Genomic DNA, 14,190 nt, shown 5'->3' on the forward strand with positions numbered 1-14,190 from the left:
CACCGACTAGTAAAGTGTGATAGCTCCTAGGATTTATAGTGATGGTTTGGTGTGGAGCAGGGCTGGATCACAGGCTAAGCGCATCTTTCTCGAGATCACCACAGAAAGGAATTGTGCGGTGACTCAGCGCTCTCTTCATGGCTTCTGGTGTCATCTGGTAGAAAGGTCTAAAACTATGTGAAAATGGTTTGGCGTGAGACAAGGGGCAGGCTGATTCCTTCTGGATTCTAAAATCTATCAGGAAGTGATCAGACCATAACAACAAGAGATGGGTGTCTATCTGTAGAACAATATTAGAAAAAATCTGATCCAAGATGTGTCCCTTCTCATGGGTGGGGAGATGAACATAAGGGGCAAGATTAAAAATCTCTAACAAGTCGCGTAATTTAATGCATTCTAAATCATCTGGATTATCCATCTGGATATTAAGGTCTGCTAGCACCACATAATGCTTATATTTGGTGGCAATAGGAGAAACCGATTAGCTGAGTGACTCAGAAAATTTACCCGCCGGGCCGGGGGGTCTATAGATCAAGATACAGGCTATAGCCTGTTGTGCTGAAACAGAGAGGAGAAAACTTAGACTTTCCACATCATCAATCTCCTCTATAAGAAGAATCGAGCAAGAGAAGTATTCTTTAAAAATTATTGCAATCCCCCCCACCCCTCCCCACCACCCGATCCTTCTTAATGATCAGATAGCCTTATGGAATCGCACTAGCGATAGTTGGGTTGGAGCCTGTATTAAACTAGATATCGGTAACAAACATTACATTGGGACTTATATCCCGTAAAAGATCAAACAATTGCAGCTCGTGTTTTTTAATAGACCGAGTATTCAGCAAACAGGCTTTAAAGTGGTAGTTCACCTGGGGAGGCGGTTACAGGGAACGACCCTCTGATTCCCACGACACATTTACCCCCTTGGGCTCCCTACAAGACGAATTAGCCCTCCATTTACAAGTATGACAAACAAGCGGGAAAGCCAGGGGGTCAAGAGACTTATGGCAACAGTAACTCACCAACTTGCTAATGTCTGTCAATTCGGCCCTACTGTAATGCATGATGGCGCTGGGGAGAAGAGGGAAACTAAGAGCGTTTCCGGCCACTGCTGCCGTCAGGACGCTGACTGGCTTGATTTAGGCGCGCCTTCGGCGCACCAGCAGCGCGACCAGCATCCCTCATTAAATAATCCCGGATTCATCGACTAGACCGCTAACCCCCAAAATAGCGGTGCTAGTCTTCCCAGCAGCTCAGGGTTCTATCCCGACCTCCCAAAAAGCATTCAATTCCCAAGTGGCAGAACAAAATCAATCTGTGCAAGGAAACATTACAACTCCACAAAAAGAAGATTCATACAAACAGTTGTTATTTAAAAGTTAAAATCATTCTAAAACGTTCTAATACAGTTATTTAAAAGTTAAATATCATTCTAAACGTTCCAATACTATTAAAAGTCTGAGGGGGACGTGATGATTCAAAATAACTCAATCTACACTGTAGGGAGAAGTGCAAGCAACTAATTGCTCTATCCCTGATCACATCATTCCATAAATCATTGTCTCTGTGAGATCACTGAGATTAACGCTTGACAAGAATCTCAACAAGCAGAAAAACGAATCACCAAATGAACATTCTAAGAAAATTAAAACCCTTCCCCATCCCCCAACGACCTCAGTCATGATGTGCAAGGCCTAGGGATTCCCAGTTGGGCTATGGAAGTGCAACCTGCTCTGGATTGCCCAGATCCAAACTGGCTCCTCTGAAAACCTTTCTCAACTCTGCTGCTAGGCTAATCACAGACTCTAAAAGAAACAATCACATCATTGCCGATCTGAAATCCCTCAACTGGCTCAACTGGCTCCCTTTAAAAGCAAGACTCCAGCTAGAAATTGCCTATATGACAAAAAAAAACTTCACTTCAAAACCCCTAAATACCCCTAAATATCTTGCACAGAAAATAGAATTTACAAGTGGTTCCAGATCATCCAGCAGCTCCAACACCTTACTTCTGAAACCTCAAAGATTTCACAAGAAAAAAAAAAATTACAACCGTTCTTTCTCTGAGATTGCTCTGAGAATGTGAAACACCCTGCCCCCTGAAATCAGAATGAATCCCTCGTCTGTATCCTGCATGAAAGAAGTCAAAATACTCCTTATGAACACATTTCTTCCCTAGATCCTATGTTACCCATCCTGATTCCTCAATCTTCCTCATGACTACGGCATACTGAATACTTTGTGTCTTCTCCTTTGCTCTCTGAACATAGTAAACAATACCCTTCCTTCCGGGTATTACTTCATCATGTATTTTTCGTAAAATATTATATTATTGATATTATTGTTACACTGCTCTCTGTATACTTGTAAAGTGGTCGGATACCGGCAAGGGTCATGTTTGCGCTATGGAAAACTATCTAAATAAATAAATAAATAAAACAAATGTACAAAAAAATACTGTGAATCAATGTTGCTACTGTTTACATATATAAACGCTAACCAATGTGGTAGCTTGTGCCACATGGTATTGTTTCTTGTGCTCACTACCACGTGTACTGCAATGTTGGGACGTAACGGGCTCCTTCGTAAGCAATGATAACTGTCCACCTACGAACCTCTCGTGTTATTGTCTGCCATGCGGCGTCCATATCAGCCTATAACAGACTCAAACCATCCTCCCAAAACACTCCCTCTCCCGCCGCTGTCAAGAACTGAACAGCACTGTCAGGCTTTGCCGCCGAGCCTTTCACCCCGGAGGGCAGTACCATAATCCACTTCAATAGGGGAGCGCTCTTCCTTCTCTACACTGTGACCTTAATAACTAAGAACATTTTAACAGTAATTTGACATTTTAGCGAGTTACATCTTTGAAAACGTCAGCCCACGTCACATGTATGTCTCTCATGCCAGCAGTCTTAAAAGTACTATTTCTGTGGAATTTGACACTCCCCCTCTATTTAGATTTTTTGGTACATCCCGGACGTCTGAGGTCCTAGCCTGCCTCCATTTTGTCGGCTGGCTACGCGCGCTGAGGAAAGTGCCCCCGTATCACTGCCGGGAACCAGAGGAGGAATTACAATTTTGTCCCGGAAGGGAGGCCGGGGTCTCCCGCGGCAAACGGGGAAATGTATATCAAGCAGGTGAGGGCCACGACGGCAGAGCTGCGCGATGTGTGAGCATCACTCAATGGGCTGCAGGTTGGGAGAGCGTGTTGATAGAGTAGAGTGCCTTGACTCAGGTGTATGTAGTCCTCGGGGTTGTAGGTTAGTGTCCCTGATTTGGGGGCGTTTTGGGGTCTTGACCTGGGTCAGAAAGTACTGGTACGAGGAAGTAGAGCTGAGCAGCGCCAGACCAGGATTTATTTTAGGTTGGTTGCAATGTATAATCAACTGTTGTTTAGTTTCCACTTTTCCTTCCACACCCCACTGTACAGGATCCCAATACAGGTAATCTGGTTGGGGTAAATGGGGCACACCTCTCACATGGCATTTTCTTTACTTCTCAACAATAAATTAATTGAACTGGGTGAACGTTTTGCGTAGCCACAACAGGGGACTGGTTTATTTTGTTAATAAGTGTGCACTTTCTAGGTTCGTGGCGTTCAAATGATGCTCAATTGAGACATTTCGTAGCAGTAGTCTTTGTTTACCCGACAGCAGCTGCTAGTGGATGACTCCACGTAACAGTCTCTGCCTTCTCGTTCAGCTAACTCGACAAGTAGATACATTGTTAGCACTGTAAGTATGGGTTCACAAATCCCAGCATGCGAGGCGCTTTTTATTAAAAGGCCAGATTTGGCTGAAGCATCCGTCCCTCATGACATGCGTGCTCAAAGTTTCCAGATGACCGTCATCCAAGATGAAGTGCTTCTGTTCTGATTGTCTATTTAACAGCCCAGCGGAGTCTGAAAGTGTTAGTCCTGGTTCATACACTTCAGTTGCTGAAAGTAACTCGCGGTTATAAAAACAATGATTTGTTGTACAAACCCAATGATTGGAGCTTGTCTTTTTGGGGACATTGATTCTTCTGGTAGCCTTACATTATATATTGTTTGCCGTTCTAATGCATTTGACTACAGATCGAAAGCTCAGTGGGCCATAAATTAGCCTGCACATGTTTCACCTCTCTACACCAAACGGGATTTGGTGGTGTAGATATTGTCTTTTTTTCCTTCCTCTTCGGAATAGGGGGAAGCCTTTTTAATGTCATCAATCAGAATGGCAGACCAGGGATGGACTTGCAGTCAAATATTATTGGGGCATACTAGACCCTGCGCAATGAACCAATGATCTCTTGTTTTCATTCTGTTCTTTTCTCCTATATGATTCACTTTCTCACAACAGCATCACTGGGCGATTTATCTAATAGAAGACTTCATATGACCATCACATGACTCCTTGATGAACATATTCTAACTCGCTGCATCTCTTAGTCCTGAGGTGACTTCGGAGTTATTATGATGTATTAAAAGTACAATTTCTTTTCAGTTAGTGCGCTGCTCTCCCTGCTGATATAGTAGAAAGCCATGGCCATAGCTTGTGCACAGGATAACGACAACCTCTGGTCCCCATACAATTGCAGGCTGTTAAAAGGGAAAAGCTGTAAGGGTGGGAGATGTTGCCTACACGTGTCGAGCTGCCATAGTCAAGTCAAATAAACTTTATTCTATTTGACTAAGCAAATCATAAAAGTACAAGACACAACAAAAACATTTCATAGTATCGCATTTAAATTAATAAATAAGCACGATACACACCTGCTAAAAACGTGTGTCAAAAACGTACATTAAAATTCTCTAAATACTGCAAATATAGTAATGATGGCTTAACTTGTTTAAAATTCAACGGTAAAAGAAGGGTGCAAATACACTTATGTCGTAAACTCACCCACCTGGGACAATTACGGGTAATATGTAATGTGCCTTGTGCAGCACCCAAGTCACATGAACAGGTCTGGGAGTCAGAGGGCCTATGCCAACCCTATAAAGGTTGGGGAAACATGTTTGACCGAAGTGATGTTTGGATTCTTCTGTACTGAATTGGTATATCTAGCGTAAGATGCAGTTCTATATTACTCAGAGAAGACACCATCCCATGGTAAATACACATGCTTTTGGTCTGAACACCTTTGTCCATTTCCTCCTGCTTATATGCTGCAAAAGTCTCCTTGATCCAAGCAATGTCTGTATTGGAGCTCATCCTTGTATCACTATACAATTGAGCATTACCCAGTTTCTCCAGCGTTGCCTTTATGTACCTCAGCCATGGTATCTGTAGTGAAGACAATGATCCATTCCCAAGCAGTCAATGTAAATAAACACCCCATGGCAACCCAATTGAAAATAATATAGCTGATTTGCAAACAAACCTGAAGAACATGTGAAAAGTTGAATATATACTTTAACTGATTTGATGGGGTTTAAAAACCTAACATGTACAAATAATCATGAATTCTTACAAAACAAAGTGCTGAAAAATACTACAAAGTACAAAGACATAGAGGATAACAGGAAAAGGAGAATGACAAGATAAACTGTATATGCAGGTAAAAATTTGCAAAAGTTATACACAGTCGCAAATACTGAATCACATTATAATCAAATGATCATCTCTATAGTCACATTTCATAAAACAATATATAGTACAGATTCCAAAGTGAACTGTAAACGTGGTAGCAAAAAGGGCTTGTTCTACGCACGTTTCAGCGAACTGGGGCGCCTTCTTCAGGAAAAGAGCCACATCATGTACTTTGCTGCAAACCACCGTACCAGCCTGGATCTGTCCCTTCCCTTAATGAGTATTAGTTTTTTCCTAAGCAATATGTATTGGCTGTGTCAATGTTTTTTAAGACATGTTGCACATCAGTGCAGGCTACTGTGCACCACAGCTTACAGTAAAGGAAAAAAAAGTACTGTGACGCGGCAAGCTTTAACCGCATCATAGCCCTTTTTTTGTGTTTTTACTTTGTCATGTTGCACAGTGGCCCACAGTGAGGTGCAGTACTTCTTAAAAAAACATTGCCAAAGCTAGTAAATCTTGTATAGGTGAAACCTTTTGGCTTTGCAATTTTTGCTTACCATCTGGTTACAGGCAGCTTTAAATGTATTTTGCTGAGAGCTAACCTCGTCCATTATCCATCCAAGGCACAGCATATTACAATGCCATATGCAACGTTATTGACTTTACATTATGACATTCTCTTGACATAAAGTAGTTCCTACAATTTCATATGCGTGGAGTAACAATACCACCCTATACTCTACTGTATATATTATAGTAATACACTCAGAATGCTAACCAGCTCTGTTTCCATTTCCTATTCGTTTTTATTCATTTGTTAGGATACGTTTTATTCTTTGAAATTATAGCGCTGGGTAGACATTGTGTATACTGTGTTTTTTATTTGATCATGCTGTATTAGGTCGAAGGGCTGTAAGGTTTACCAAAGACATGCTTGGTACATTCAGAAAGCTTCACTGGGAATACATTCTGACAGTTGCTTAGCGTTGGTTTTTGTGGTTTGTAACTCACATTTTATGGCTTTCTTATTGTTGGCTTTATTTGTTTTAAGCTGTCCAGGGTGAGTTTGCCCCTCCCAAGGAGTAATGCTTTTTCACACTTAACTTCCCTTGTATTCTTCCACTAGTGCTCCTTTCTGTTCACAGGCCTGTAAATCTTGATCTTATCTTGTAACATTTGCTGTGCATTCCAAGACTGAGGTCAAATTTCAGGCTCTGTCTTTAAGGTAGCTTGATGTTTACTTTTCTTTCTCTGACTCCAAAGTGAGAGGATTTGTGTGACAGTCTTGCTGAATGCTGTAGGTAGGAACGTCTATTTCTAGCATACAACAACATTTAAATGAACTATGTAAATATTCAGAATATTTTAGAATTAGGAACACAAATGAAGCCAATGTTTTGTTAATTGCTGGGTGTGTTGGAAACAAATACTTAAATACAATCAAAACAAATCATTACATTTGGTGATGCCATTTCCACACATTACTGTTTGTGCCTAGTAAAGTTTTATTAGTAAAACTGTATATCTGTACAAATGTAATGGTCATTTCAATTGAAAATGTGTTGTCTCTAATGGCAGTCTGGTACCACACCATACATACTCTACTCGGTACCACCAGGGATGCTATAGCTCAATGCCCAGGACATATTGTTTGGGGTCAAGGGTAACACGTTTTCATGTGTATTTTGCCCTTGGAACAACTAGGCCCAACCCCCTGCAGCACAAACCCTTTGGCTGCCAGTTTGCAGTACCACATTATGGATCAGGGATGGGCACTGTCTGAAGTTCAGGTAATATTTTTGCCCACTAGGGTGAGAGCTGTAAGTAAATGTTGTAAGCTCCAACTGCACTATTAACAGTGGTTCCAGTATAAAAATGTGTACTCACCTTTTCAAAGTTTAGCAATATGAGGCTATGTATAATACTTCCAGAATGCTCTCTGATTTGATGCAGATATTTGCAGAAGCTTGAAAGCAAGATTGATGTTTCTTTGCTTTCAAAATAAAATGTACATTAAATAAAATGAAAGCAGGAAAAAAACACTTTGCTAAACAATTGGAATATTGCAGGTACCATTTCTTTGCAGCATCATTAAGTAACATGTGTTGATGCATTCTAGTATTTCCCAAACATATTCATAATGGAAAATCAGTGTAACCAGTTTCAATAAGATTATGGGAGACCAAAATAAACGAGCATTGGCAAAGCCAGTAGATCTGAAACTGGTGGTCAGCTTTTTAGTTTTGTCAATTTGCGACTTTTTTGGCATGGTTTTTGAAAAACCTTATTGGCGTGGGAGCTGCCAGACCCTCACCATCATAACAAACATTGGCACAAGCTTAAATATTTTTTTGGTCTCAAAAAGCACACACTGCCACAGTAGTTACTGGCACTGAACAAAACTACTTTGTGTGTTGATATGCTCCTTGTGAAAGATCAGAATGCTGTCACTCACAGTGAAGCCAGCCGAGTCTGACCTTGTGCCTCATGGGAACAGTCCAGCCCGAACTGCCAAGCCATGTCTTCCCTGGACCGGAAACAAGCATCCTGGGACCGGTTTCGAATTCATAATCCTCATCTGCCAGGCTATCTTGAATCCAGTGGCCAAGTGAGCAAGGGACTCACGTCTGAGCATACCCTGCCACACTTAGGGCGAACAAAGCGAAACAAAAGGGGATGATGGACGGAGCGTTTGAGCAAATCAAACACTCACCCCCAGTCAACTGATCTGGGTTTAATCCATCACCATTCTTTAGCTCACTCATGAGGCACAGGGTCAGACTGATTTGCATATGGCCATGTCTGAACTGGGGTGGCTGAGTGGGCTAAAGAATGGTGATGGATTAAACCCAGATCAGTTGACTGGGGGTGAGTGTTTGATTTGCTCAAACGCTCCGTCCATCATCACCTTTTGTATCGATACAGAGAGAGAGAGACAGAATTTTAATACACAGAAAAGGTCACAGTCAAAGCTAGACCGAATTAGGGGGACAATAATTAAATAGTCTCAAAAGTGCACCAATGGTATATGTCCTTGCATTAAGGGCAGCTACACGGCTTTTGTGAATTTCCCATGAATTTACAGATGTAGGACAAGAAATAGTACTCCTAGAAAATATTTGTGAACTTCATTTTAACATGAGCAAGTATGCATGTGTAGATTTGCTCATTCGAAGATCTGAGTGTTTGCAAGTTCACTTTCCCTCCAACCACTTTTTCCCCAACTCTGGAAGAAGGTTTATGTCTGCCATTGTCGGGAGTACATTTCCAACATTTCTCAGTATGGGAAAAGATTTGAGAAGAGTTGTTGAAAACCCTTAAAACATGCAAGTTAGTAGGTTTGCACAGAATCAAAAGGGCATTCTAACCCTAGAACTATTGCTTACTATTACCTTCTGCCCCAGGATGTAGATCTGCGGAAACGTGGCAACATAAGGGGATTGCAAGTATTCAAACACTACTAAGGTATGAGCCCTGGCATAATCAGAGAGGCTATATCAGAGCCCTTCTATAATGAGATTGCTGCCATAATTTGTTACTGCACTAAGTGGCACCAAAGAGGCAAGTGGATTTTGTTACAGGACAAGTAGTTTTATGAAGCAACCGGCCCCATGGACAAGTAGATATTTTAATTACATTCCACACCCCTGACCACTCTATGCCAGTCCACTCTGCACCTTTCCACGCCACTGCACTCTACTCTGCACCTCTCCACTGTACGCCACTTCACTCTACTCTGTGCCACTGCACTCTGCACCACTGCAATCTACACCACTTTCTAACACTGCACTCAACACCACTCTACTCTGCATCACTGCACTCTACGCCACTGCACTCTATCACTCTGCTCTGCGCCATTCTACACTGTCACTGTACTCTGCACCACTCTACTCTTCACCATTGCAATCTACTATGCACTACTGAATTCTACAACACTGCACTTTATGACATTGCATTGTATGCCGCTGAATTCAGCGGCACTCTACATCTCTATACTTTGCAATACTCTACGTCAATGCACTCTACACCAATCCACTCTACCATACGCCACTGCACTCTACAGCACTAGATTGTACTCTGCGCCACTGGGTTCTACTATGCATAACCCAAATCTATGCCCCTGCAATCTACGACGCTGCATTGCATTGCCCTGAATTTTATGCCGCCTCACTCTACGCCACTAAACTCTGCAGCACTCTACACCAATGGACCCCACTGTATGCAACTGTGTGCGACTCCCGTAAATGCCTCTCCAATACACAATACTTTTTGCCACTCCACTCTAAATACTCTACTCTTCACCAATTGACTATATGCCACTCCACAGCATTCTCATCTAGCGGTTAGCGATGCTGAACAGCAGCCACGCTGGTGTAAAACTTTGTTAACTAAAACACATTATCAAAGCCAATAGCTCTTGCATAGGAGAGACCTATTGGCTTTGCCAGTGCTTGTTAGTTTTGGAATCCATGCCACCATCTAGCTTGGAATGTTTGAATGCCAGATTAATGTTGACCTGCATAATGACATGTCTAAATCTAAAGGAGTAACTTCGTTATTCACTTAAAGTCCAAATTCTAGGTCGTGGAACACCAATGATTTAAATAATAAAAAAATAAAAAAAGACCTTGGCAACACCAATTGGTCTCGTCTTTGGTGCCTATTGGCTTTGCCAATGGTTTTTAGCAGTGCTATGCAGCATGGCTAAAGAGGAGCAAAGAAAAAAAAAAACCTACGATGCGACAGGCCACATCAAGTTTAAGGTGCGTGCTCCACGCATACATGTGCCTACAAAATTGATGCAGGTGCTTTCTTTTTCCAATTATTTACCATTCTGTCTTGGATCGGTTTAAAAATGTAGTGCAAACAAATGTATTGGGTGGAGAAAGCAACACGAGGTACGGAGGAGCAAAAGTACCATGGAGCATTCGTGTGGGGGCATCGATATGGTCAAAGCAACACAGAGGGTGCAGGTGGGGAAAGCAAAATGGAAAGGCGTGGGTGAAAGCAACACATGAACAACGTGGAGCGCGGGGTGGAAGTAAAGCCTATGGATGAGAGATTGCAACTTGGAGCTGGGAGTGGAGAAGGCCACTGGTGAGCAAACGGCCAGAGGAGGAGGAGAAGCACAAGAGGACGAGTGCAACAGAAAAGGGACAGGGAGAAACACACAGATGAGAGAGTGCAACACAGAGCACAGCTGAGGGGGGAAGAATAGTACAAAACGGAAACAGCTGGAAAACAAATGCACCCTTATGGAGTGCTGAACCAAAAAGAAACCAGCATTTGCAATGCAATCGGTCTTGCCTTTGGGACCTTGTATGTATTTAGCTATGCAGCACATCCGCCTGGGTGCTGAAACATCTACTGTCTTTAACATGGAGGGAAAGTCAGCTCCAAACTGCGTGACACACCAGGTATGGGAACACATGGAGCGAAATATTGCCTTTCAGCGGGGAAATGGTATAGTCCAAAGCTCAGTTTTTAATAGAAAATCAGGACCTTCGGTGGTCATATCACTGAAAATACAAGATTTGAAAAAAATATTATTGTCTACGGGTGCTCGTGGAAGACCATTTCTATGGACTGGAATCTAGAGAATGCTAAATTGATTCTGGTATTTTATTGACCTCTGCTGGTCGTTTTCTATCAAGAAAGTTAAATAGAGGCAGTTGCCAGAAAAAAAACCAAGCATTGGCATAGCCTATAGGTCTCACCTTTGGGACCTTATAAGTGTTTAGCCATGCAACAGTTGATGATGTTGCACCAAGGATAATGTGCTGGACAACAAAACCCTTATAAGGTCCCAAAGGCGAGACGTATTGGCTATGCCAATGCTTGTTTATACTTGGTAACGCTGTCTAGGCATTGGTTGCACCTCATTAGGACCAGTTTAACACCCAAATATAGCAACAAGCAATAGAAAGGTGACCAGTCCAGTTTTGCAAAGGGCCTTCCACTGCTCTGAAACATGTTGCTGCATTTTTAGTAGCTTTTGAACCGTTTCCGCTAGAATCAATTATTTTTTTGTTAAGATCAGCAGATGATGGATTATGTGGCAAATTCAGCGAATCTATAATTATGCGGAAATCGCTGCACCTCTACAATCGCATAATTCCAGTCGCCCTGGCTGTAGGGTACAGGCCTCCTTTGCGGACCTGGTGATATTCCCCCGTAGCTCTTAAATACATTCAATCCTCAATATCCCCTCCACCTCCGAGCATCACCCTCACTGACGGACTTCAAGAAGAGACTCAAGACCTGGCTCTTCGACTAAGCGCGGCATCCCAGCGCCTGGATACCTTCATAGGGATTCACTGAGCTATATAAGTACCAACTGATTGATTGATTCAAAATGTAACGATGAGGCAGACTGCAGGTTATCAAAGGAGGCCATAGGTGGTTATCGGAGGAAGCCGTAGATTTCACACTGAACACAAAGCTCACTCACAATGACCCGTTACTAGTTTACGCCTTTTTTTATACAGACCACTGTTCTACATCAGACCAGATTTATATTTCCAGCCCCTCAGGGCAGGCTCGGAGAGCCCACACAAACCCTCATTGCTGCCTGTACAGTTCTTTAATCCGCTCATTCGAGATCTTGGCATGAATTATTTACAACAGAACACAGCCAGGGGACTTCAAGGAACCGCCCCTGCTCGGTACAATCTGGACTGAACCCACATACACCCCAAAGAACCTGTCCATCCATGGGCACCCACTGCTTGGGTCAAATACTGTATAATCAGCGTGTGCACCCTATGCTGACATCTTGGAACTGCACAGTCCAAACTGCTTCACGTGCTCAGCTCCTAGAACCTGGGCAGGAAGATGGACTGGCCTGAACCAGTGAGATCCTCCCCCCAACCACCCCCCGCCCCACCCCCCTTCCCTCACCCCCAAGACCACCCCCTCGACCCTCAAGCACTGAATCTGGACAGGGTTGATGACCTGGGCAGGATGACAGTCTGGTCTGGACCAGTGAGAACCTCTCGTACCGAAGGCCCGCCAGACAACCTCCTTGACCCTCAAGCACTGGGTCTGGACAGGGCTGATCTGTGCTGCCGCCGCTGCGGTAGGACATGTGACCCCAACTGCCGGGTGTGGCTGCGCCCCCTCGCCATTGATACCCACATGCTAATAGTGGCCTCCACTGGGAGAATCTTATGTTTACAAATTGCTCACATTCATGATGAAAATGACTGCTTGCTTCTGTCTCGACCAATCAGCGCTGATCTAATGATCACGTTCCTCCCACTCGGAGAGAGAGCTTCCCAAGTGTATGTCAAAAGAGATTTATGTGTTCCTCGGACTCTTCTTTGATGTTTAAAGAGCTATAAAAAATCTTAAGTTTGAAGCCACGTTCTAAGGCGGGTGGTTTGTGTGCTGCTGGTCTGTATTGATTTTACTGGGGCTCCTTACCAGAGTACTTTCATCACTGGTACAAACTCCTTGAAAACATTTCCTAAAGGTGAGACTGCTTGGAAGGCTTTGTCTTATAGCACCTTAACTTGTGCTGGTGCTGCTACCACGGTACTGGAGTAACAGCAGGAGTGAGAGGCCAAGGATTGAATGAGCATGGAAGAGGCACACCCCGCTGAACACTCAGAAGAGGTCCCTCCAGCGTATGGGCTGCTTCACCACTGCCTCGGATGCAGCAAGTGTTGCACCTGTGGGGCTAAGACCACTAAAGATGGAGATGATGGAAATCAGGAGAGAAGTTAAAGATGTCTGTGATCCTGCCGTACAAACTGTGCCTTGCCTCTGAACTCTGTGCGCAGCCAAGTCCAGGGTGCAGGCCCTGCCTCAGGCGAATGCGTCAACTTGGTGATGCACAATAGTACGTGCGTGAGAGCAGGCTTTCCTCCACAGATGCACAGCAGCCAAGGACTAGATGGGCATGCTGAACACTGAGTGGGTCATGGGTCACTATGGCAGTAAGCATGCCCTGCAGCCCACGTCCGCCCTCTCACAAGCCCTGTGCACTTGGTGCACAGGCAACACTTTATTTCTGAGAACCAGCACTTTTTCTGGGAACCGATGCAAAGTCAGCCAGAAACACAGAGGAGGGAAAGGGTTCAGGACCGTACAACAACCTTTGACACACATTACGTCCTTCCGGTCCTGAGGTTTCAGCCCGGCGCGCTGGCGGTCTGCGGACTCCCTCTCTGATCCTGCGTACTTCCCTATTTAAATCTCTGCAGTAGCGGTTTCCTCACAAGCTCCCTCCGACGTATAGATCACGCGATCGCAGCAAATGGCATAAAACTGCCCTGTGCAAAGGGGCCGGACCCACCCAAATGCAAGCGTGGAAACTGGGCCCCGTCCTGTAGCCTTTTAGTTAAGCAGGCGCTGAAATACGAGCGTGACCCAGCGGCCGCGAAAGTTAAATCGACGCTGAGAGCACCACTCAAAGGGGTTTCAGTGGAGTGCGGCCGGAAGTCCATGTATGGAGTTTACCTTGCGGAGCGAGCGCGATAATTGCTAACAGATGGCGCCGCTGCTCGCTCCCGCAAGGCAACGCCAAACGTGCACAAGTGCCCATAGAGAGCAGTGCAAAACATGCACTAGTTTTAACAAAAGTGCTGAGCGATGCCAAGAGGACTCTCTAAGCAGCGCTTGCGCGCTGCGTAGGCGAGACCTACAAAGCAGGTCCCTCAGCAGAAAG

The 14,190-nt window shown here is 44.0% G+C and overlaps 1 protein-coding gene across 1 annotated transcript in view; it reads left to right on the forward strand.

Annotated features, from left to right (window-relative positions):
* Positions 1-2,966: 2,966 nt before the first annotated feature.
* The window catches only part of SMC3 (structural maintenance of chromosomes 3), an 845,399-nt gene continuing 834,175 nt past the window's right edge, over positions 2,967-14,190 (forward strand). The window contains exon 1 of the mRNA XM_078643761.1: positions 2,967-3,140. Coding sequence (XP_078499887.1) covers positions 3,126-3,140 — 15 coding nt within the window. The 5' untranslated portion in view covers positions 2,967-3,125. The remainder of the gene's footprint in view (positions 3,141-14,190) is intronic.

This window comes from Lissotriton helveticus, chromosome 5_1 (assembly GCF_964261635.1).
Source record: "Lissotriton helveticus chromosome 5_1, aLisHel1.1, whole genome shotgun sequence".
In the NCBI taxonomy this organism is placed as follows: domain Eukaryota; kingdom Metazoa; phylum Chordata; class Amphibia; order Caudata; family Salamandridae; genus Lissotriton; species Lissotriton helveticus.